Below are 23,874 nucleotides of genomic sequence, written 5' to 3' on the forward strand. Positions count from 1 at the left end.
CATCTGAAAAGCTGGGAATACTAAAATGTATTATTTGGTCTCAGTAAGTGTTCCTACCTGCCTCAGCAGCTCTGTTCTTTTCCCTCAGAAGAACATTCTGTGGACAGAATTTCTATGACGACGCCCCACACTTCCCTTTTTGCCTCACTTAAGGGATTTGGATTATATACTATAGGTAGGCAGAAGGAACTCAGAAAAAAAAATCATGTAGTAGTAATTTTTGGGAAAGCTGTAACATTTGATTAGACAGTTACCTGATCTGTGGGGTTTTTGAGTCTTGTTTGCCCATGATGAAGTGTGTTGACTGTACTGTATGCTGTAGCTCTGGCCACTGGGGAAAATTTTCTTGGAGACTCTTGCTCTCCTTGGATTTCTTGATTACTCTTGCCGATTTTGCAACAGGTGCCGACTTTGTACATCAAGTCTAACTTTGGAAAGAGGCAGGGTATGAGTAGAAAGAGACAACCACACAGGTGCTTCTTTATTCTGGAGCGGCTTCTAGATTTTAGGAGCTCTGCATGGGCCTCTGTGGATGGGGTGGCCTGCTTTTCAGCATGCTGTTGGGGTCTGAGCTCTAATTAAGTAGAATTTAATGGTTTTATTAAAACCCCGCTTATTCCCTGGCTGACCTATTTAAGAGCTGTACAGCAGTTGGTGAGCTCTTAGCTTCTACCTGTGATTTTAGATGGTGAAAGAACAGGTTGGTTGACAGATATTTCCTTGAGATCCAACCTTCCTCATTTGCTCACATCAAACTGTGATCCTAGCAAGATGGACATTTGCTAGAGAGATCCTTTTATTATAAAAATGAGTATATGTAGCAAAACCGTGTCTATTTTTACCTGCTCACATAAGCACACCAGACGAGGCTGAATAAAACTTGACAATGACTTTCTGGCCAGGACGATCAGGCGTGACCACAGGGCAAACGGTGTTGTTTGTAGAACTATTAAAATCCGAATGTAAGTGGCCCGTTCGAATGACTTGCTTCACAGTGGACAGGGCAGAGCTGGTGCCCTGTGCAAATGCTCACTACTTTAAATCTGTTTTAATGTGGATCCTTTGGAGTTTGTAGCTCACATGTGGTACATTTGGGAGCTGATCAGGGAGACTTGATGACTTCTGATTCTTGGTTTTTCCTCTAATGGCATTGCTTACCTCCTATTTGAGATGTATCTCTACAGACTTAGGAAATAAGTCCCACGAAAGCATTTCGTTTCTTTTTTGTGCCGAGTCACACGAGAGTATCTCTGGGGTAAAACAGAGGGAGGGATGCTTTCGATCGACTTGGGTTGGCACTGATTTCTAATTACTGTTCTCTGAGAGTCTCAGGAGGATATTTTTACTCGTATTTTTCTCTTTTCTTCAAGGAGAGGACTTTTTGTGATTCATATAATCATACTCACCTGGGAGGTAGTGAGGGGCCAGCTGGGCTCTGCGTCTGGGTTCCTCTGAGCCAGATTTCCTTTCTCTGTGTGTGGCTGCATGGTCTGCACCCAGGCCTGTGTTTTGAGGGAGCTGGAGGCCTCCTATCCCGCACTGACAGTGCCTGGCGCTTGTGTCCCGTAGCTCACCCAGGGCTGTTCCCTGCACCTGGCCCAGCGGCTCAGTCAGCTGCTCAACCTCCAGCTCCGAAGGATGCCCATCCTGTCCAAGGAGTCCGCTCCCGGTCTCATCATCGCCACCGGTACGTCTGAGATGCTTGTCCCCGCTACAGTCTTAAGCTCTTCAGGGACGCGTGGCTGAATACACGGGGATTGCTGACCTCTGCTGTGGCCACGGCGTTTGTGATGTTCTGAGCCATCTGTAGTTGCTAAATGTGACTGGCTGTTCTGGTTGGGCAGGGTGAGTATCTGACCTCTTCTTGAAGTGGAAAGTCATTACTCCTCTTGCCTTTCAGGTTCGGTGGGAAAGAACTTGGCCAGCAAGACGAATGTGTACGTTTCTAGCAGCGCGGGAGCCCGGTGGCGAGAGGTCAGCTTCCCACCCCCGCCCCCCGCCCCACCACCCCCTAGCTGCCAGCCTGGGTTCTGGTTTATCAGAGATCATGGCCGTGCCTCCACCTTTCAGGATCACGTGTGGCCTGTGGGGAGGCCAGCGGCACCAAGTGTGACTATAAATTTAAAGGAGGGTACCCAGAGCCACACGAGAGCGTCCGCTGCACTGATCTTATGTTCGCACCTTGTAATGTGGGCTCGTGATGTTGCCAGAAATATTCCTTTGAATCAAAAACAGACCTCTTGCCCTCACGACTGTAAATTTAACTAAATGCCCCGAGGGGACAAAGCAATATCTCTCTGCTTAACTTCTTCACCCCTAGAACCAAGTAGTGTCTGGCAGGGAGGGGGCCCTGCGTAAATATTTGCAGAATCTATCAGCAAGTGGCCGTGGGGTTGTACGGGCATCCGGCGTGAGACTGGCCATTTGTTGTTGCATCGTAACGAACTCGACGTCAGGCCTCTCCTCAGCGGGCTGTGCCGGGCAGGCCCTTTTTTTTCACTCTGCGCTGTGGAGGAAGACCGTTTCTGCCTTAAAACGTCTGTAGAGCTGCTTCGGTTCTGTAGGCACTGCTGATACCAGTTCTGAGAGTAGAGCTAGTCCTGTGGTCCCCGAATGCTAATTAGGCCTTGGGCGTTAGAGGATTGCCCAGCTTGTAAACAAAACGAAACGAAACAAAACTTTCACCAGCCTTACATGATTTACGAGGGCCAAGGGAACTATAGCTGGTCTCATTCTGTGGGGGTTGCTTTTAGTGGAGCTCTGCTGCCCGTGTGGGGAGCCAGCAGGAAAACTCAACAGATCACAGGATAAGAATTTAATTGAGCACCTTGTGTAGGTGGAGCATGATAGCGGGAGGGATGTGGTTCTCAGAAGACCCAGCCAGCCTCATGGTGCCCCTTCCTTCTTTCCTTCTGTCTTTAAGATTTTTAAATTTATTTATTGGGAGAGAGAGAGCATGAGGCAGGCAGGAGAAGCAGGCTCCCCTTTGAGCAGGGAGCCTGACGTGGGGCTCGATCCTAGGACCCTGGGATCGTGACCTGAGCCAAAGGCAGCTGCTTAACTGACTGAGCCACCCAGGGGTCCCCTCATGGTGCTTCCTGTTGGGAACACAATATATACACGTTTGTATTTAAATCCGTCCTATGTAAAGCATTGGTGATACCCAGCACTCGTTTGGCTCTGAGCGGTTGGCAGAGACATATCTTCTCTCTGTGAAGTAGGTAGGGCCTCCCATCCCTGAGGCTGAGGGATCCGGGACCCAGAGCTTGCAGGTGTGCCTACATGAACAACTGGCCAGTAAGGTGGAGACCATGATCACATGTTCGGATATAAGACGAGGTGAAGGCCCCGTAGTCCTAAAGGGTGAATGGTTTGGAGTTTGGGGAGCACGCGTGCTCTGCCCCTGCGGGAAGGATGAAGCAGCTGTTCCCCTCTTCACTGGAGCCGGACATTCCTTTTGAAATTGGGTGTTCTCTCCTCAGCGACTAGGCTTGTGACTTGTTTGGGCCTTCTGATGGTGGTATAATCTGGGATTCGAACATCTGCAAGTGATTTCCTTCTGGGGAGAAAGCAGGGTCTTGTTCCTCCTCTGGTGACATGGTCTCATCTGGCTCACACGGGGGCAGCTGCCCGTGCCTCCGGCCCGGCCTGCTTCACACCTGCCAGGAAGCAGCCATTGCACAAGGGACCTTAGTTTTGCAAAGAGCAGAGAGCAAAGTAGGGGAGAAGGCTGAGATCATGTCTATGTGAGTGGACATCCGAGTGCCCTTGGATAGCAGTGATCACGTGAGAGGGACAGCCTGGGGCGTGAGGGGCAAAGACAGGGAAGGGTGAGGTAGGGTGTGGTGGACAGAGCTGTCTAGAAAATCAGTGACTAGAAGACTTGTTCCTCCTCCGCTCTTAAAGACTTGTGCAAATTCTCCAATCTTGAGTTCCTTTTCTGTGCTTTTCTTCCTTAACAACTTTATGGAGGCCCCTGCATATTTCAGGTGTACAGTTTCATCAGAGTCAGTCACCATCGCTACACTGTCACCACAATGAAGACAATAGCCATGGCCATCACTCCCCAAAGCATCTTCATCCCCCTCCCCTGTAATCCATCCTTCTCTTTACCTCATCCCTACCCAATGGTTAGTTAGCATTTCCTAGAATTTTCTTTTGTTGTTGTTGTTGTTTTTTTTAATTTTTTATTTTTTATAAACATATATTTTTATCCCCAGGGGTACAGGTCTGTGAATCGCCAGGTTTACACACTTCACAGCACTCACCAAAGCACATACCCTCCCCAATGTCCATAAGCCCACCCCCCTTCTCCCAACCCCCCTCCCCCCAGCAACCCTCAGTTTGTTTTGTGAGATTAAGAGTCACCCTAGAATTTTCTGTAAATGGACTCATAATATGCTGGTTTTTTGCATGGCTTCTGACCCTCATCATGATGATTTTGAGGCCCATTTTATTGTTTCATGTATCAGTGGTTCTTTCCTATTTTATCGTAGATTTGTATCCCATTGTAGGGATATTCCACAATCCACTTATCCATTCATCTGTTGGTGGACATTACAGTGTGTGCTGATTATAAGTATAGATATTATAAACAATTAATTATGTGCTTTTTTTTTTTTAAGATAGATACACATTTGTATTCCTTTTGGGTAAATATTTCAGAGTGGAATGATGGGCAGCTTGATGGGTCTGTGTTTAACTTTTTTTAAGGAATCACCAAATTTTTGTCCAAAGTGGGAGTTGTCTTAGACTTCTAATTGCCTCAGGTCCACACTGGCACTTGGTATGGTCACTCTTTTTAATTTTAGATGTTTTAATGAGGACACAGTGGTGTCTCATTATGGTTTTAATTGGCATTTCCTTGATGACTAATGACTTTGAGCTTCTTCTCACATGCCCAATGGACATTTAAAAATCATTTTGTGAAGAAGTGTCTGTTCAAATCTTATACTTACTTTAAAAAATTGAGTTGTTTGCCTTCTTAATGGATGTGTAGGATGTTTTTTGAAAAATGTAAAAGTTAAGTCTTTTGTTTGATACGTGTGTCACGAGTATCTTCCCTAGTCTGTGGCTTGCCTTTTTTTTTTTTTTTTTTTTTAGATTTTTATTTACTGACAGAGAGAGAGAGAGAAAGAGATCACAAGAGAGAGACAGGCAGAGAGAGAGGGGAAGCATGCTCACTGCTGAGCAGAGAGCCCGATTCGGGGCTCGATCCCAGGATCCTGAGATCATGACCTGAGCCGAAGCATGTGCCCCTGTGGCTTGCTTTTTAAAAAAAATTTTCTTAATGGTGTTTTTCAAAGAGCAAATGTTTTAAATTTTGCTGAGGTCTGATTTAGCAGGACTTTTCCTCTGGATGTTATGCTCTTTGTTGTTCTGAGAAATGTTTGTCCCTTTTGCAAAGATTTACCCCTAAATTTCATAGTGCAAGGCTGTAGTTTAGGTTTATGATCCATTTGAGTTAATCTTGGTATCTGGTGCGATGGGAGGGTTTGCCACTCATTCTTCCATGTGGAGATTCAGGGATCCAGCCCCACTTACTGAGAAAGACTTCTTTCTCCCCTCGCATTGACTTCATGTCTGTTTGAAAATCAGTTGGTCATCTAAGCCTGGGTCTGTTTCAGAACTTGGTAGACTTTCTAATCTGTTCCATTTATCTGCATGTCTGTCTTTTCACCTGTACCAAACTGTCTTGATTATGGGTGACTTAACAGTAAGTGTTGGGATCAAGTGTGTAAGTCTTCCAACTTTGTTGTTATTTATTTTAGAGGAGAGAGAGAGAGTGAGAGTGAGCGAGCAGGGTGTGAGGTGTGTGGTGAGTGAGGGTGTGTGGGGGGGAGGGGCAGAGAGAGAGGGTCCAGGGGACCTCTGACCTAAGCCTGGAGCCCATCCTGGGCCTCAGTCTCATGACCCTGAGATCACTATCTGAAATGAAACCAAGAGTTGTTCGCTTAACTGACGAGCCACCCAAGTGCCCCTCAACTTTGTTCTTCTTAAAAATTTCTTTGACTCTTCTAGATCCTTTGTATTTCCACAACATTTTAGAATCTGCTGGTCAACTTCTGCAAAACCTGCTGTGATTTTGGCTTGGATTGCATTGAATTTATAGATCAATTTGGGGATAATTGATTTCTTAGCACTAGTGTTCTGATCTGTGAATGCAGTATGTTTCCTCATTTCTTTTTATTTAAAAAATTTTTTTTAAAGATTTTATTTATTTATTGGACAGACAGAGTTCACAAGTAGGCAGAGAGGCAGGCAGAGCGGGGGTGCGGGCAGGGAAGCAGACTCCCTGCTGAGCAGAGAGCCCCATGCAGGGCTTGATCCCAGGACCCTGGGATCATGACCTGAGCTGAAGACAGAGGCTTTAAACAACTGAGCCATCCAGGCACCCCTCTTCATTTCTTTTTAAATCTCACTGAGCAATATCTTTTAGATTTCAATGTAGAGGCCTTGTATATATCTTGTAGGTTAGTTTTATTGCTAGATATTTTACAAATTTTCAGTATTATTGTAAATACAGTATTCCAATTTTTGTTATAGGATATAAGAATACAGTTGATTTTTATCGATTAACCTTGTATTCCGCAGCCTTGCTAAAATAATTCGTTAGTGTTAGTAGTTATTTTGTAGATTCTATATAAGAAATGATAATCATCTGCAAATAGGGACCTATCTTATTTCATCCTTTTTGATCTTTATGTCTTTTATTTCTTTCTCTCTCTTCCTTTTTTTTCCTTCCCTAATATGTAGTAATATGGCAATATGTATATAGTGTAAAAAAAACTCTTCCTTTACTCTTGATACCAAATGCTAGGGGAGGTTCCCCTCACAGTGAGCAATTCTCCAGTTCTCTGGACACCAACCGGATGTCTTGTATTTCAGTCATGATGCTAGCTGGCTGGAGTTAGCATAGACGCCACAGGTGAGGGGCTCAGGCTCACAAGACTGTCCCCCACTCACTTCCCATGCTCATTGCAAGTCCCAAGTTGTCACCCATATTTCTGACTGACCAGCTGATAAATAGTGTGCTCCCCTGGCCCCCCTTGGGCTCAGGAATTTGCTGGAATGGCTGACAGAACTCGGGAAATACTTATTTACATCCAGTTGATTATAAGGATATTACAAAGTCTGCACCTGGATGGAGAGGTCCATTGGGCAAGGTCTGGAAGGATCCTAAGCACGGGAGCTTCTGTCCCCCGTGGCGTTGCGATGTGCCAACCTCCCAGCTTGTGGATGTGTTTGCCAACCTGGGAGCTCTCTGAATGCCGCAATTTAGGGATTTTTTTTTTTTTAATGGAGGCTTCATCACAAACGCATGATTGATTATTAACTCCATCTCTAGCCCCTGTCTTTTCCCTGGGGATTGAGGCAGGGCTGGAAGTTTCAAGCTTCTAGTCATGCTTTGTCTTTCTGGTGGCCAGTGCCTCTACTGTCCAGGAGTCCACCAGGAGTTGCCTCCTTACAACCAAAGGCTCTGCTATCTTCCTGGAAGTTCTCAACAATATAGAAATTTCTGTGTAAGACCCACATCACCCCCATCCATCAGGAGATGTTGCAGGGGTTTTTAGGAGCTCTGACTAGGACCTGGGCCCCAAGACCAAAATACATATTTCTTTTCATATCACATAGGTGATACGGTATGTTACATGTATGTTGCAGTATGTTATATTGATTGATTCTTGACGGTTATATGAACCTTGAATTTCTGGGACAGACCCTGTTTATTTATGATCTATTATCCTTTCTATACAATGTTAGGTTTGAGTGTCTAATAATTAAAGATTTTTACATTATTCGTGAGAGAGTTGGTCTGGCTTTTTGGTTTTTTTGGGTGGGATAATGTCTTTTTCAAGTTTTGGTGTTAGGGTTGGGCTGGTGTCATCGAACAAGTTGAACAGTGACTCCTCTTTCATCTAAAAATGGGTTGATTTTTCTTTCTTGAATAACTCACCAGAGAAACTATCTGAATCTGGAGTCGTCTTTTTGGGAATGTGGTTAGAAATTCAGTGTCTCTGACTCCTAGAAAACTGTTTAGATTTTCTACTACTTGCGTTAGTTTTGGTGAGTTTCATCGGAGTCATTCAATTTGTTGGCTTAATGTCTCCAGGGTCTGTGGTGCTCACCTGTTTTTATTCCTGATATTGAGGATTTGTGGGGTTTTTCCTATTTTGCTTAATAGTTTAGTTAGTGGTTTGTCAATATTACTGATTTTTCAAAGAACGTGCTTATGGCTTTGTTTGGTTTGTCTTCTATTTTGTTGATTTTTTTTCTCTTTAGTATTTTCCCTTATTTGGATTTAATTTGCTTTTTTTTGTAGGTTTTTTAAAGGTATAATTTTAGGTCATTGATTTTTAGATGTTTTTTTCCCCAATATAAGCATTTAAAGCAGTTAAGTTTTCCTCTAAATCCTGCATTGGCTACTGTCACAAATTTAGAGATGTATTTTTTTTTTTCATTCAGTTCAGAATATTTCTTAATGTCCCTCTTTGAAGTTGAGATGTAAATCACATACCATAAAATTCACCACTTAAAGTGTACAGTTTGGTGGGTTTTTGCTATATTCACAAGTGATGTAATGGGCAACCATCACCTCTCTCTAATTCCAGAACGTTTTTATTACTTCAAAATGTCCCTTCTGCTTTTTGTCTTCGATAAATTATTTAGAAAAGGGTTGTTTAGTTTTCGGATACTTGAAATTTCCTAGATATCATACATGTTTGATTTCTAATTTAATTGCCTTGTAGTCCGAGGATACACTTTGTATGATTTTGATTCCTTTAAATTTATTGGGACTTACTTTGGGATCTAATATGTGGCCTATCTTGCATCCATCATATGCATTAGGAAGGAATGTGTATTTTGCTGTTGTCAGATGTTAGTTACATGAAGGTGTTATTTCTATGAAGGTGGTTGATATGCTGCTGTTTAGATCTTTTATGTTCTTTTTCTTTTTCTTTTTTTGGCTAGTTCTGGTAATTGCTAAGAGAACCATGGTGAAATCTCCAACTATGTAGAATTGCCAAGTTTTTCTTTAAATCCTGTCAGTTTTATCTTTTGTATTTTGAGGCTCTGATTCAGTACATGCACATTTTATAATTCTCTTTTCTGTTCTTCTCCCGTTTATTGTTATGAGATAGCCCTCTTTATCTATGGTGATAACCTTTGTCTTGAAGTCTGTTTTATCGAGTATTGAAATCATCATTCCAACCGTTTTATGCTTACTGTTTCAATAGCGTATCTTTTACTTTGGGCTCACTGGTATCTTTATCTGAAGCGTTTCTCACAGGCAGCATATAGGATGGTCTTGCTTTTTTATCCATTCTTCAAGGCTTTGTTTTTTAACTGAAATGCCTGGACCATTAACATTTAACGTAATTATTGGTATGATTGGATTTAGGTCCAAGGTTTTATGTATGTACGTATGATCTTTGTTTTTTATCCCTCTGTTCTTCCTTTACTGACTTTTCTGTATCATTTAGATGGCTTTGGCATTTTACTTTTATTTAGAGACTGGTTTTTGTTTTAAATTATATTTCTTTCAGTGGTTGCTGTAAGGATTATAACATGCATATTTAATCTTTCATAGTCATTTCAAAATTAATACTGCTCTTAATATAATGTTGCCCTTCACATAAAATTTAGAAACCGTGCAAGCATGTACATCCCTTTTCTCTTTCCCTGACATTTCTGTTATTGTTGTCTGTGTATCTCATTGAAGTCCATTAAAAAACCTACAAGACAATGTTCTTGCTTTCATTTTACTTTACATTATTATATCAGTTTTAGAGAATTTAAGGGGAAAGAAGCAATTTCTTATATTTACCCAGATATTTCTTTTGCTCTTCCTTCATTCCTGAGAATCCCTGTATCCCCCTGGTAAGTTTCCCTACGGCCTTAAGAGATTCCTTTACCGTTTCTTCTTGTGCGTATCTACCATACACATTTTCTTGTTTTTTCCCTCATTTGAGAATCTCTTTATTTCCCCTTCCTTCCCAGGAGATATGTTCGTTGGATATAGAATTTTGGTTTGATGGTGATTTTCTCTCAGTGCTTTAAAGATGTGCTACAGCCGTCTTGCCTCTCTGGTTTGTGATGAGAAATCTAGAGTCATTTCAGTCATCACTGTCTTGCACGCAATCTGTCATTTTGTCTAAAGCTTTCAGGAGCTTTTTCCTTATCTTCGGTGTTCAGCAGTTTTGATGTGATGTATCTAGGTGTGGTTTTCTTTGTGTTTATCCTGTTTGGGTAGGCTGATCTTGAGTCTATAAATGTATGTCTTTTTACCAAATTTGGCAAATTTTCAGCTATTATTTCTTCAAAAAAAAATTTTTTTTTTTTCCTGCTCTGGTCCCTTTATCCTATTCTTCTTGGACCTCAGTCATACATACTAGGCCTTTTATTATTATCCTCCCAGTCTTGGGGGCTTTTTCCCTCTTCATTCTTTTCTGAGTGTTCTTTGGAATGGGTAATTTCTCCATTCAGTGTTTCTCACCAGTTCACCAGTTCCTCTGTCATTTCCATTCAGTTGTTGAGCTCATTCGTGAATTTCTTAATGTCACATATTATATTTTTCTGTTCTAAAGTTCTTTTCTTAAAGGATAGCTTCTACTTCTCTGGGAAGAATTCTTGTTTTTTGTTCATTTCAAGTGTGTTTTCCTTTACCCCATGAGACACAGTTATGATCAATAATTTCAAGTCTTTGGTCATTCCAGCATTTGAACCATCTTGGTGGGGTTGACACCTGTTGATTGCCTTTTCCCTTGAGAACGGAACATGATTCGTTGGCAGGTGTCTGTGTTGAGTTATTTTGGGTTGTCTCCTGGACATGTGAATGACATGCATGGAATATAGTCTTCTGGAGGGTGTGGATATTTTCGTTTTAGCGTGGAGTGAATCTGCTTAGGTTCAGACCATGGGTTTCTTCCTGCATTCTGAGGGTGACAGTGCAACTCTCCATTGTGTTCACTAACCCTTTGCTGTGTTGGTTTCAGTCTGCTCCATACACGTATGGTTAGGGGTTAGGGTGAGTGTTATGTGAGTTCATACACAGAAGATTTACTTGTTTGATACTCTCCCTGCTGGCATTTCAACCACATTCTCCCCGGCCTGCACAAATGGTTTCTGGTGACGCTGCGGCCATCCACCTGGGACTAAGGTGTTCCAGGACTGGGACTTTCCCTTGGGACAAAACCATACCAGGAAACTCCAGCCTCGTGGTGACTCCTCAGGTTTGAAGTCCTTGCCCCAGGCCACCTGATTTTGTTTCCTTTTCAACATCCTTGGGCAGCCCTTTTTTGTATTTTGTTCCAAGTTTTTTCTTGTAATCGGCAGGAAGGATGGGCTGCCGTGGGTTTGTACACTCATGGTAGAAACTCCAGTTGAGTTGTAATCTCTCACGGGAGAGGGCCAGAGATCAGGGCTTGACTCCTTGCCCTGCTGTTTACATTCAGCCGCTTTAATATGAACCTTGTTTTTTCATTTGGGGAGAGAATTGGGGTGAGGGGTCACTGTCCCGTCCTCACCGCTGTGTGGAGCAAAGGAGAGAATGGATGTGAATGTGCTCTGGAAACTGAAATGTATTCAAGTGGTTGGCATCATGGGCATGCGCTTCTGTGTGTGTCTGTGCATGTGTGTGCCTGTGGGGTGTGCATGGTTTCTGCCCAGTCACTCCAGAGCGGTGGCATCAGCACTGGCTTTTCCTCTTCAGGCACTTCCTGGACCTCACTACTATACTTGGGGAGATCATGGCGGCATCATCATGGCCATCGCCCAGGGCATGGAAACCAATGAGCTGAAGTAAGTGTCTCTGATGCAACTTTTTTTCTCCTGACATCACACCGCTCTCCCAGATGTAAGTCTGTGAGTACAAGTAGATTGACCTCAGCAAATTATTTCAACTTCTCTTATCTATAGCAGAGGGATAATAATCTGTACCTCCTATCTCAAGGAGGGGGGGTCTCATAAGAAACAAAGGATACCATTTTATTGATGCCGGCAAATGCAGCTTTATAGAAATAACAAAATTCGTGATGACTAAAAAATTAACTAGAGATGTCAACATGTCTATCTTTGCTTGGTGTGTGACCTAGAAGGAGTGATAATAGGAACAGGAAAGAAAAATTAATAATAATAATACCTGAGTAATTATTTCAGAGTGTACCCTACTTGGTAACCAGTGACTTTTGCTGTTGACAGATTTGCTTTGGGGGTTCATACCCACAGACCTGGAAGGACGTTTGGGGTTAACTGCTTCGTTTTACAGATGAGGAAACTGAGACTCAGCAAGGTCAAGTCACTGGCCGAGGATGCCCTCATTTGTTAGTGACGTTAAATCACATTCTGTACTCTTTGCCAGTGTATTGCTCTGAAAAGCAAGAGTGTCGAGAGTCTGTAACGTCTGCTTACTTGATCTAATGTTATCAGAACCAGTTCTTTATTTTTGTCCGAATTAGGACCAAAGTTAATTTTATTAATGGTACATCAGGGCAGACTGGCCCTCCCTTCTCCCCGTATTTGCCTTGAACCCGTGAGATGTGTTGCCAAAGGAGGACGGGGAGGCCTCCGCAATGGTCTTGTTTCATGCAAAGAAGAAAGCCTTCTCTTCCTTTGCTGCTTTTAGAAGCAGAGCCAGCAGCAAGAGAGAGGTGGGCGGTTTGAAAAGAGAGATCTTAGCCTCTGGTTTCCCGCGTGGTGAATTTGACCTGCGCTGAGTAGGCTGGCTTCGGGCAGACGGAAGCAAAGCATGGTGTCTGGCTGATCTCGGCTCTGTGCCGTGCTGGTCAGCAGCTGCTCTTAGGGCCAAGAGCTGGAAGCCAGTCCTGTTGTACACAGTGCTGTATCCACATTCCCACTGGTGTTCGGTCAGAGGAGGATAGTCACAAAGCACCACGCTTCCCCCGCTCTGCTGCCATGTATCGATTTACCCATTAATTTATCAATTCCCATCTCACACATTTAGAAAGCACGAATTGTGCCGGGGAGTGCATATGTAAAGAAATAAAGACAATCTGTCCCCTCCCTCGTCAGGAACCCATCCTCCAGGGGTGAGATGCACAAGTCAGCCGTGTGATGGTGGGGACTCAGCTGTGTGAGGACGACAGCAGGGGACACAGTTCGGCTTCCCAGGCAGCATACGTGTCACGCTCCGCGTGGCCGCCCGATCGCAGAGTCCGTTTCTGAGGTTCCCTGTTTAACTTCTCTGCAGATGGCGTTTGCATTCCAAGCCAGCTCCCCCGAAGTAGTTAGCATGATTCTAGTCCTCTGACACCATCTGTCGGTGCATATGGGCTCAGGGAAACGCAGCATCATGGCTACACTAGATGGAGCAAAACACAACCGGGAAAATAAACCCCACTGCCAGAAAATTACCGTGCCCTCCATGGACACAAAAAATGACCGCGGGGTTGGTGGGCTTAAGGATTACGGGCACTGCAGCCCCTTTCTACTTCTGTAGGTTATTTGGAGGTGCCTGTGCATATGGTTCACATAGAGCGTTTGCAAGTAGGAGGATATATTCCGGCCTCCTGTTGACAGGTGCATGTGTCCCAAATATCAGTCCGAGCTTGGCCTCAATCTGTGTAGCCACCTGGCACTCACTCAGTAGGTTGCTCTCGGTTTTTTTTGCTGCTTCTCCTGCTGCTCTTCTTTTGATCTGTCACTGTGTGCTATCAGCTTCATCAGAAGACAAGCAGGAAATAATACCGTAGCTAGTGCCTAGCCTCAGACCACAGCGATGACTTACTGTGAGAGCATAGCATGGACAGAGGGAGGATTTCTGTTGCCGAGCTAGGGCAGTGATGTCTGTCCTGGAGTCTCACGGCATTTATTGGTGGGCTCGTTAATTGGGCATCGATCACATATGGACTTCTTAACATTAGTCACCGTTTCATTATACACCTGAGTTCTTCAACTCATCGGCAAGGTCTTTTGAATAGTATTTCTATTCCGGACAGGCTCACAGGCACTCTGTAAATGCTTGATCAGTTAGTAAATAGGTTGTGCACACTCATTCTTCCAAGGTTGCATATTTTTTTAATTGATTTATAAAACCAGAGGAGGTGTGGTCGTGTGACGGGTGCATGGCTCCGAGGGGACCCCTCCCACCGTCTTCTGTGTAAATGACAGTCTCTGGAGCTCAGGTAGGAAAGGGGGCCCCCCTGGATGTGTGCCCTTCCCCGGAGGCACTGAGGCTGGCCCAGTCTACCTTCCTCTGTTTTCAATCGAGGAAATAACGTGACTTGTCAGTTGGTAGGGCCCAAGCTGGAACTTGGGCTTATTTCTGTTAGATGTTATCTCAGGTCAATGACAGCAATGAGCATGGACAATGAACCAGGCATTGTTCTAGGTACTGCATGTGCAAAGGTGAGTCAGGCGTCCATCAGGGGCTGCCCCTGGTCCCCGTAGCTCTGTTATGTTTCTGAGCCAGCTGGAGAGAGAGGCCAGGGCAAGGGCTTTTTCTGAAATGAAGTGTTCTAACCCAGACTCTTAGGGAGGAAGGCCACTCGGGATAACATCAGGAACCCCCATAAGAGTTTTAGTAGGGACAGAGGTTGGAACATTGCTTAACGCAAGAGTGAGGTTGTTGTTTTGTTTCATTTCGATTGTTGTTACCTTTACATGATTCATGTTTTTCTTTCCCCGATTAGCCCAGATAACGAAGAGCTGACTGTTATTTGTCTCGGCTTCTGCCTCGACTCTCCACTGAGGCTGTTACCTTTGTTACTGCTAATTGAAATCAGGAGCAAGAAGTGGAACGCTTTGTTTTGCTCCTGTGTCTACATGTCTGAAATGAGTAAATAAGAACCCGTCCTGGGGATTCACGTATTCATTCCATCAGCACGCTGGCACGGTGAACTTGCTCAGGGGAGGCAAGTTTTTCTTGCGTATAATGCCTGTGTCCTTCAGAGAAGGGGCTGCTGTGTTCTTGAACTTTGGCCAAAAAAAAGACCCAAGCACAAGTTCATTAACACAAATTCATGCGCTTGATCGTGAAAGAGATCAATTTCCCTTTCTTCTTGTTGGTTTACCTGCCAGCAAAATGCTGTCCTTGGTAGTTACTAATAATATTTCGGACTTGCCCAACAGCCTCTTTCCCTGTGGGAGATTTCTGATTTCAGGGGGCTTTCCTCCAGGAGTCCCTAAAAGGTCGTGCAAAGATGACACCCAGCAGCTGTTTTTTCAGGACCTGAGTTGTGGAAGCAACCTCCGGGTTCCAGAATGCGGGAGGTGGCAGTTCACCTACACGCGTGGTAGTGGCAGCTCCTGATGCCGCCAGTAACACTCAGGGGGACAATTGCCAAACCATCCCCGCCTGTGACATTTCCACCCTCACTTGGTTTCTCTGGCCTTTGGGTTACAGTGGGGCCGGCATTACCACCTTTTAAAGTGAGACTCAGTGAAGGGGTTGAAAAAATACAGTGCTGTTCATTTCATCTCCTTTAGCAAATGTTAATTAACACTTACCCTGCTGTGTGCCAGGAAAGGTGCCAGGTCTCAGGGGAAGAAAAGTGAGTAAGGGGGTTTGTTGCTGGCACATGGCAGCCTAGGAGGATATACTTGCAAAATCAGGCCATGAAAACGGAGTAGAATGTAAGGTAGAAGGAGCATAGGGGGCTGTGCGAGCACAGAATGGGGGCCAGGAGGAGGGGGGAGGGGGAAGAGGAAGCTTGAGCAAGGTTGGAGTGCCATTTCAGACTTAGAAAGACCTTGGGCGAAGAAGGCCCACCAAGCATCAGCATGGAAGGTGTAAGGCTTTAGTAAGATGGAATGCAGATTGCCGGGGGGGGGCGGTGAGAGGCAGGAAGTGAGGGAGGTGTGGGTAGGGGTCTGGATCTGTAGGTAAGGGCAGGGAGCTCGAGGCCTGTGTGTACTGCACGGGAGAGATCAGACTTGGCTGTTGAAGTGATCGTGTCCCTTTAAGATTTTCAGTGGGGGAATGACATAGCTAGAGCTGTGTTACAGAGCTTGGGCCCCGGCAAGCCGAGGCGGATACATTTAAAAGAAGCAAGACTAGAGGTGAGAACGGAAGCTGGGGGGTGGGGGACTAAGCATTTTGGGGGCAAAGTCTGCAGGACTGCTCTGCTGTAGCCGGGCAGACCCCTCCTGGAGGAGCGGGGGAAAAGAGCAGGCCCTGAAGGGCCAGCGGAGGCATGTGGATTTGGATGGGTCGGACCGGACTGCCCTGGGCTGTGCATGGGGAGGCGTCCAGCGGGAATCCACACACGCCCCATCATCTGCTCTGGCCTCCCAGGCCCAGCGTGGGTCTTCCCTTGAGGTCTGCGTTGGAAGATCCGCCCATCTTTGCTTGGACGCTTGCAGTGGTGGGGAGTGGCCAGACCAGAGGGGATTTTGTTTCACTTTGGGACAGCTTGTTGGTTGTTTCTTCTTTCTGCCACTTGTTTATCCATCTAGTCCGTCATGAATAAAAGGAATTCATCCCTCCTCATCCCTCTTGCGTGTCTCCCATTCCGTGGCAGACGGCTCTGCTTCCTTTCCTCCAATGCTGTGACTTTCCTCTGTCTGCGTATCCTTTATTTATGTCGCCTCCCCATGTCAGCGCCTTCACATGTGGGGCCTGGGTCTGACCCCAGCAGTGTGCAGGGATTCACACTGACGGGGCTCGGAATGCTCAGTTTCTGCCCGTGAACCCCCAAGACTGATTTTACTTCTGACAGTCTCCCCAGCATTTTAGCTTCTACTAAATTACTTTTTTAAAACATTGAGGTTTCCGTTTCCACACCATGAGATGCTTGGATTGTAAAGACACCCGTTAATCTGTTCTGGAGGTCACTTGTCAAGAGGCGGAGAATTTGTCACCCCAGAAAAGACCTACGTGCCCCTTCTCAGCCAACACCACTGCTCCTGCCCTACCCCAGTTAGAGGCAACTGATGGTGTGATTATATTTTTACCGCGTACGTTGGTTCTGCCTTTTCCAGAATTTCCTGTGTTTGCATTTGGCTTCCTTTGCTCAGCGTGTTTTTGAGATTCTATCTCCGCTGTGACTTGTACCAGTAGCTCAAGTTCGGTTTAACCACAAGAAATGCAGATCCCTTTTTCCTTACGAGATTCATGAAAGACCACATGTTCTCCATCCTGTATCTGAGCAGGTCAGGTGTTTGAAACAACATGTGGAACTTTATTCTCATTTACACTTCTCCTGTCAATGTAATGAAAGCATTTTGAACCCTGTTTGGGCCTTAACTACATCATCGGTGCCTTTAGCCTTGTCTGCTTTGTGAATCTGATAGCTTGACTGTCCACGGTGTTACTCATGTCTTTGACTAAGGCATCGAGCTGTGTGGGAAGGAGGTCATCTTTTGGGTTGAAGTCACGCTATATGTTAACAATCAGCACGCTGGGGGTTTGTTTCACCAGCAGTGAATTTTATCTAGCTGTGTGGCCCGCAGAGATCCTTATGAAAAAAGAATATTTTGTATTATTGCCCTCTTCTTCCAATCGAGGATCACCATGAAAAATGAAAAATGGGATTCGTTTGTTGTGACTCTTGTGTGAAACCTTGGGAGTCCCAACCCTGGCAGACTGCCTTCTGTTCTAAGATCCATCAGATCAGCCATCCTTTTTGTTTGTTTGTTTTTTAAAGATTTTATTTATTTATCTATTTGACAGAGAGATAGCGAGAGCAGAACACAAGCAGGGGGAGTGGGAGATGCCGAGCAGGGAGCCCGATGTGGGGCTCGATCACGGGACCCTGGGATCATGACCTGATTTGAAGGCAGATGCTTAATGACTGAGCCACCCCGGCGCCCCAGCTGAAAACACTTTTTCTTCTTTACGGGAGTAAAGCTACTCTTCCTCCTCTGGGCTTTGAGAGATCTCTGTCTGTCCTCCATGATTCTGTCAGAGATTCTTAGAAGGAACGCCGCAGTCATATTTTTAAGTCTTTCCATTCCCTAGAACGTGCTCTCTTTTGTGCTTATTTTCTTTTAATTGTCCCTAGTTTTTTCCTTAATTTTTTCCCTATGTGTCCAGTTTGAAGATCATTCTTCTTGATAAAGACACAACCAAAATAGAAATTGAGTGGTTCTGCCTTTTTTTTTCTTATTATTACTATTTATACCATTGAGCATCAGAAGGATGATTCTTTCTAGTTCATTATAGAATTTTTTGGTAATTCTTTGTAGAATTTACCAGACAACCAACCCACCATCCTGCTGACCCACTAATCTACCACTTATTTTTATAATTTGACTCACTTTGAATTTGTTTGGCCACTGTTCCCACAGATCACTTACTGTAAGAATTACAGCTGGAACTAACTAGCAAATCACTATTGCTTTTGACCTTTTTGCCTTTGGTTATAAGATTTTTTTCTCATCGTGAACATGCTGTTCAAAAATCCGAGTTCATCAAGGACCTTTTTGGACAGCCAGCCACATAGATACACTTCAGCTGATTTCCTAGCAACACTACCCTTGCTTAGTGCATGTTGGTTTCTGTTTATGTTATATTACATTCTTCTATTAAATGGCCTTTTCATCCTCTTGAGAGTTTTTGACCATGGGGCTTATGACTGCATTTTTATCTGAACGTTTTGAATCCTCCATTCCTAAAAGTTGGGGCTCTGTGTGGTCTTTCATGATTATAGGAGCACAGACAGGATGTGGGTTTGTTTTCTTCCAAAGTTCTTGTCATTTTCAGGTCATCAAAACAAGTCCTTCTCTAGGGGTCAGAACTTGGTGCAGAGTAGATGATCCCCCAAACTGTTGCAGTGGTAATGTGACCTGCCCCTTCCCGAAATTCTGAACAAGCATTGTTTTCTGAATGCACAGTTCCTTCTCGAATACATGGCTGTGCTTGGCCATGTACCTGCTTCTTCACCTCATTCAAGTGTCCTCCCAGAGGCCTCTGGGAACCTCTCAAGAAATGGGATGCTTGGCTTCCTATGGTTATGTGGGGTTTGAAGAACTCTTAAATCGCATTAACTAAGCAATGTGCAGATAGATGGCCTTCCAGCATTATCACAGAGCAGATGGACAGCCATAATGGACTGACCGATGCTGCTGGTTTGTTTTGCTCTAAAAGTGGTCCTGTGCCCTTAGCTTGTCACGCTGGTACCAGGCAAGTGAACTAGCTCACTTATCCCCGGATAGGTTTCAAAATTGCCTTCAACCACAAGTGTTTCAACCAGAGGAGAATTTGTTCTCTTTGGGGGATCTGTAGAGGAGTCCCTTAGTCCTCTCTGACATTCATGATTTATGTGGCCTTGTAGCCTCGCCCCTCTCCGCTTTGAACCTGCAGCCTCTTGCCGAAGTATCCATTTTAGTCATCTCAGCTAGGGAGGAAGTGTATGGATCACTTGATGTTGTGAAAAGATTTATGTCAAGGATGAGGGGTCGACCTAAAATCTCAAATATATGGGAAAGGTGAAAGAAAGAAGTTTCGCGTGTCATTAGAGCTAGAGCGCTAGGTCCTAAAGGAAGCACTCCCTGAGTGCTTTCTCAGGCTGAGCATGTCGCCAGGGTTCTGGGTGATGAAGTAAGTGTTAGGCTCCTCCTCCTCCTTCCCTTCAATACAAAAGATAATATAAAATCAGCACAGTTTTTTCAGTGCCAGTTTTTTTTCAAGAGCTTGCTTTCTCGTTCTGAGGTAGTCTTCCTTGGAGACTTTTCTCTGCACGTATTTTTCCCTCCAACTTAAAAATCTGTCAGGCCGCAGGGAAAGGTGGAAGAATTGTGTAAAGAACACTCAGCATACGTTCGCTCAGAATCAACGGTTAACATTCTGCCAGCCTGCTTTCCTTCTGTCAGTTACGTGTTCGTCCTGTCTTTCCATCTGCCTGTCCTTCTTCACTGAGTCACGGGAAAGCAAGTTGGAGCCGTCACGCCCCTTCACAGCTAAATACTGAAAGCATGTATCTCCAATAAATAAGGGCATTTTCCCCTGCAATCAGAATGCCGTTATCACACCTAATAATGGGAGCTCAGTCTCCCTTATCCACTATATTTATGTGTGTGTACTGACCGCGGCCCTCCCCCACCATGCCGTGCCCAGTCCAGGGTTCAGTCAAGGTTGACACACTGCCTATGGCCGTTAACACCTCTTCAGTCTCTGTAACAAGCCTCCTGCCTTCTTTTGTTGGTTTGTTAAACTTTTTCATGGCCTCACTTTGGCTTTGGAAGAATCCAGACCAGTCACCACGTAGCATGTTGCCATGCTGGACTTGTCCGGTGGTACAGGCTCGCAGGTAGCTGATGTGATATTCACAGTGTTTTATCCAGGAGGCCTGTAATGTCAGGTTGTCCCATTGTCTGTGGTGCTGCGTCTGGTGAAGGCTCTGGCTCTGGTCCGCTGTGGAATTGCATTTCCCCACCGGTAGTGAGTGATTCCTCTGGGGGTCGGTAGCTTTAGACCGTGTGAGCACCCTGGTCCCCAGCCCTCTTTCCCCACCGTGGCCTTAGCGTCCAGTGGTCATGTGGCCCGGCTCGGTTATTAGAGCGTGGCTGATGGGATGGTCATTGTTCTCCTGCTGTCATTGTCTCCAGCGCAGCTCGGGTACTGTAATGTATTGTAATGTAAGGAAAACAGTTCCCTCCTTCCCTTCTCTGTCCCTTTTAGGATCATTCAGAGACCCGTACCCTATTTTCACTTAGCCCAAAATCTGCTCCCATCATTATTCTTTCTATGTTCAAATTGTCCCAAAGTGACCAGCCAGAGAACCCATCGAGCTGGCTGCTCTGTCCTTGTGCCCCGACCCCATTAGTCCCCGAGTACTTCCTTGCTTTCTGCCTCAATGCTGAACGTTCCCTGCTTCAGCCGTTTCTCCAGGGAGCCCCACCAACGCCCCACCCCACCCTCCCCAGTGAATCTTACCTGGGAACCAAGCCTTTGCCCTAGAGACTAACTGCAAGGATCCTCTTCCTCATCTGTGGACAGATACAGCACCAATGAAGGGGAGACCTGGAAAACGTTCATCTTCTCCGAGAGGCCGGTGTTCGTGTACGGGCTCCTCACGGAACCCGGAGAGAAGAGCACCGTCTTCACCATCTTCGGCTCCAACAAGGAGAACGTCCACAGCTGGCTGATCCTCCAGGTCAACGCCACGGATGCCTTGGGTAAGCCGCTGCCTCCTTGGCCTTTTTGTGGAAACATTCACTGATCCGAGCATCCGCGTAGGCCCTCCGTACCGCGCGGAGTTTGTAGCCGTGCAAGGAGGAACACATGTGTACGCCGAGTGACGCGGACGTGTGAAGACAGCGACTCGGGCCATTCTTGGGAGGACGGAGCAGAGGTGCGACTCCGCATCGTCCCTCCTCCCCCGTCCTCCCTGCAGCCCTGCTCTTCCCTCCTCCTCCTGCCTGGGCTCTCGTCCTTCCAACTGACCGAAGTGGCCCCCTTGCTCCCCGTTCAGTTTCCGCTGGTTGAAATCCTTTCCCTGTTTCAGGATCCAGTGCACTTCCTGCTAATAGTCCCACCAGGGGACCTTTCCCCTCATCTCTGGGTCCAGAGCATAAGCCTACACCTCACGCCCTGAATTCTGCACTTGTGTGTGTCGCCCTGTTTGCATCATCCCCCGTCAACTAGATGATAAGGTCCTCGGAAATAGGAACCTGTCCTGCGTGTGTGTTTTCCACCCGCTGAACAGCCGGGGAGCCTTACAGCCGGGGTTTAGAAAGTCCTCGCTGATGGGAACCGTGACGAGCTGACAGCTTTGCACCGGTACAGGCAGCCTGTCATCCGTGGGAAGACACGCCTGTAAAGAAGACAGGGAGTTCCACTGTAGACATAGGCATACTTTAGAATTCCCGTGGGAACCACTCTACCTAAATTCCAAGTGAACGAGGGTCGGCTGAGGGGTTATCCAGGCTGTTTCACCATTTCTCAGCCTCCTTCGATGAAGACTCTGTACCTTCGAAATAGTGACAGCAAATTGTCTTTTGCTCTCTCAGGTCATTGCTTACAGGCATGCCCACCCTGCCCCCTGCCCCACAATCCCTCCAGAGCTGGGCGGGAAACCATACTCCCGAAGGACACCATCTGTCTTTCCAGGACCCAGCCTGACCCTAACTCTCTGGGGGACAGGCCCCTCGATACGTACTTCTGGAGGCAACTGCAGAATCTGTTAAAATATTTCAGAAGTTTAGATGGGGCCAAACTGGGGCTTGCTTCTTCCCAGCTTTCTCAGAAGAGCATCTGTGTTTCAGGAGGCACGGTGTCCATTGGCGTGGGTGCCTCCCGGCCTCAGAACAAGCCGGTTCGAGGCCTGGGATAGCGCCAGAGGCCCGTGGGCCTGCTGAGCAGTGGGATGCGCCGGATGCGGGGTCTCAGGGCCAGGGGGCTGGGGAGAACGGGAAAGCCCGTGTGCATAGGTCTCCCTCAAAGGCTTCCTGCTGCGTTTCCTTTTCCGCAGGGGTTCCCTGCACAGAGAACGACTACAAGCTCTGGTCGCCATCAGATGAGCGGGGCAACGAGTGTTTGCTAGGACACAAGACGGTTTTTAAGCGGAGGACTCCCCACGCCACGTGCTTTAACGGAGAAGACTTCGACCGGCCCGTGGTCGTGTCCAACTGCTCTTGCACACGAGAGGACTATGAATGGTTGGTTCTTCTTTGGTGCCCCGGGCTTGGGTTGTGACTTCCTCAGCCAGCAGTGTGGCCTGCCAGGCTAGGCGGTCCCTTCCCCTGAGCAAAAGAAGACAGATCATAGGAAGTCAGCATTTATGAAGCATTTTTTTTTTTTTTATGTGCTAGGCACTTTCTACCTAGTTTATTCCATTTCGTTCTTACAGCTACGAAATGAGGGAGAGGTGTCACCCCTGGGGAAACTGTGGTAGCTGATTTGGAAAGAGATCACCCTGATATGTATTACTAGGAGGGCAGCTTCAAAATTCCACTGTAGATCACTCCTTTTCCTTAGGGGCCTCTCAGAAGTGAGGGGATGTCAGAACATACGTATTTGTATATCCCTCCGTCCTGAAGCAGGGTACCCAAGCACGGCTGAGAAAGGAGAAAGCAGAAGAAGCTACAGGTGCACAAATAACATGGCCAGAGGGCGAAAGCCGCCGGCGCCTTGGAGGAGGAATGGGTATTTTTATTGTGGTCTTCGGCAGGAAGGAGGAGACTGATGTGTTGCAGGCAAATTGGGAGGTTTGTGGGGGGCTGCACTGTTTGAGGTGGGCCTTAAGGAAGCACCTGGATCTGTGGACAGGGGCAGTCTGAGACGCGGCAGCCGTGGGGAGGGGTAGAGGTGGGGAAGTCATTGGCCGTTTGGCTCGGATGCCTTGGAGGTACAAAGTGAGGTCATGGAGTGGAGCGGAGGCTGATCCCGAAGCATGGAGATGGAAAGGGTACCGGCCTTATTCTGTAAGCAGGCGGGGGTCTTTGAAGGCTTTTGAGGAGAGTCGGTGATCAGAACAGAGCTTAGCTTTACAAGGAAATTCTAGCCAGAAAGCATGTAGGGTCTCGGAGCCCTGAGGCAGGACTTTGAGTCTCTAATCCACATGCGATCACCCCAGGCAAGGCAGGGCCCTTGGTAGAGCCTGGGTATCAACCTAAGCATGGAACTCATTTCTCAGTAGTTGCCAAGGCACAAGAAAACTGGTTTGCTTTGGGAAAGCCACCCTTATCTTGAGGAAAGCCAGAAGCCTCTAAGTATGTTCTGGTCCAGAGCTTGGACCAGGGCCTTGGCTTTGGAGGCCCTATGGTCGCTGTGAGCAGCTCCGAGACTGCTCATGGTAGCACGGAACCAGCCACAGGTGGTGAATGAGGCCATGGCTATGGCCCCATAAAGCTTTCTTTGCGAGAACAGCCAGCCGGGTTTGCCAGCTCCTGCCCTAGACCAGTGCCTCTGAAACCTGAGTGCGCATGTGCAACACCTGGGATCTCCTGAAAATGCCAGCTCTGAGTCTCTTG

The 23,874-nt window shown here is 46.3% G+C and overlaps 1 protein-coding gene across 1 annotated transcript in view; it reads left to right on the forward strand.

Moving 5' to 3' along the window:
* SORL1 (sortilin related receptor 1) overlaps positions 1 to 23,874 on the forward strand; it is a 151,298-nt gene that overhangs the window by 53,318 nt on the left and 74,106 nt on the right. Inside the window, exons 10-14 of the mRNA XM_082683701.1 lie at positions 1,570 to 1,687; positions 1,901 to 1,974; positions 11,714 to 11,802; positions 20,900 to 21,078; positions 22,374 to 22,560. Coding sequence (XP_082539827.1) covers positions 1,570 to 1,687; positions 1,901 to 1,974; positions 11,714 to 11,802; positions 20,900 to 21,078; positions 22,374 to 22,560 — 647 coding nt within the window. The remainder of the gene's footprint in view (positions 1 to 1,569; positions 1,688 to 1,900; positions 1,975 to 11,713; positions 11,803 to 20,899; positions 21,079 to 22,373; positions 22,561 to 23,874) is intronic.

This window comes from Mustela nivalis (genome assembly GCF_964662115.1).
Source record: "Mustela nivalis genome assembly, chromosome: 9".
Lineage (NCBI taxonomy): Eukaryota > Metazoa > Chordata > Mammalia > Carnivora > Mustelidae > Mustela > Mustela nivalis.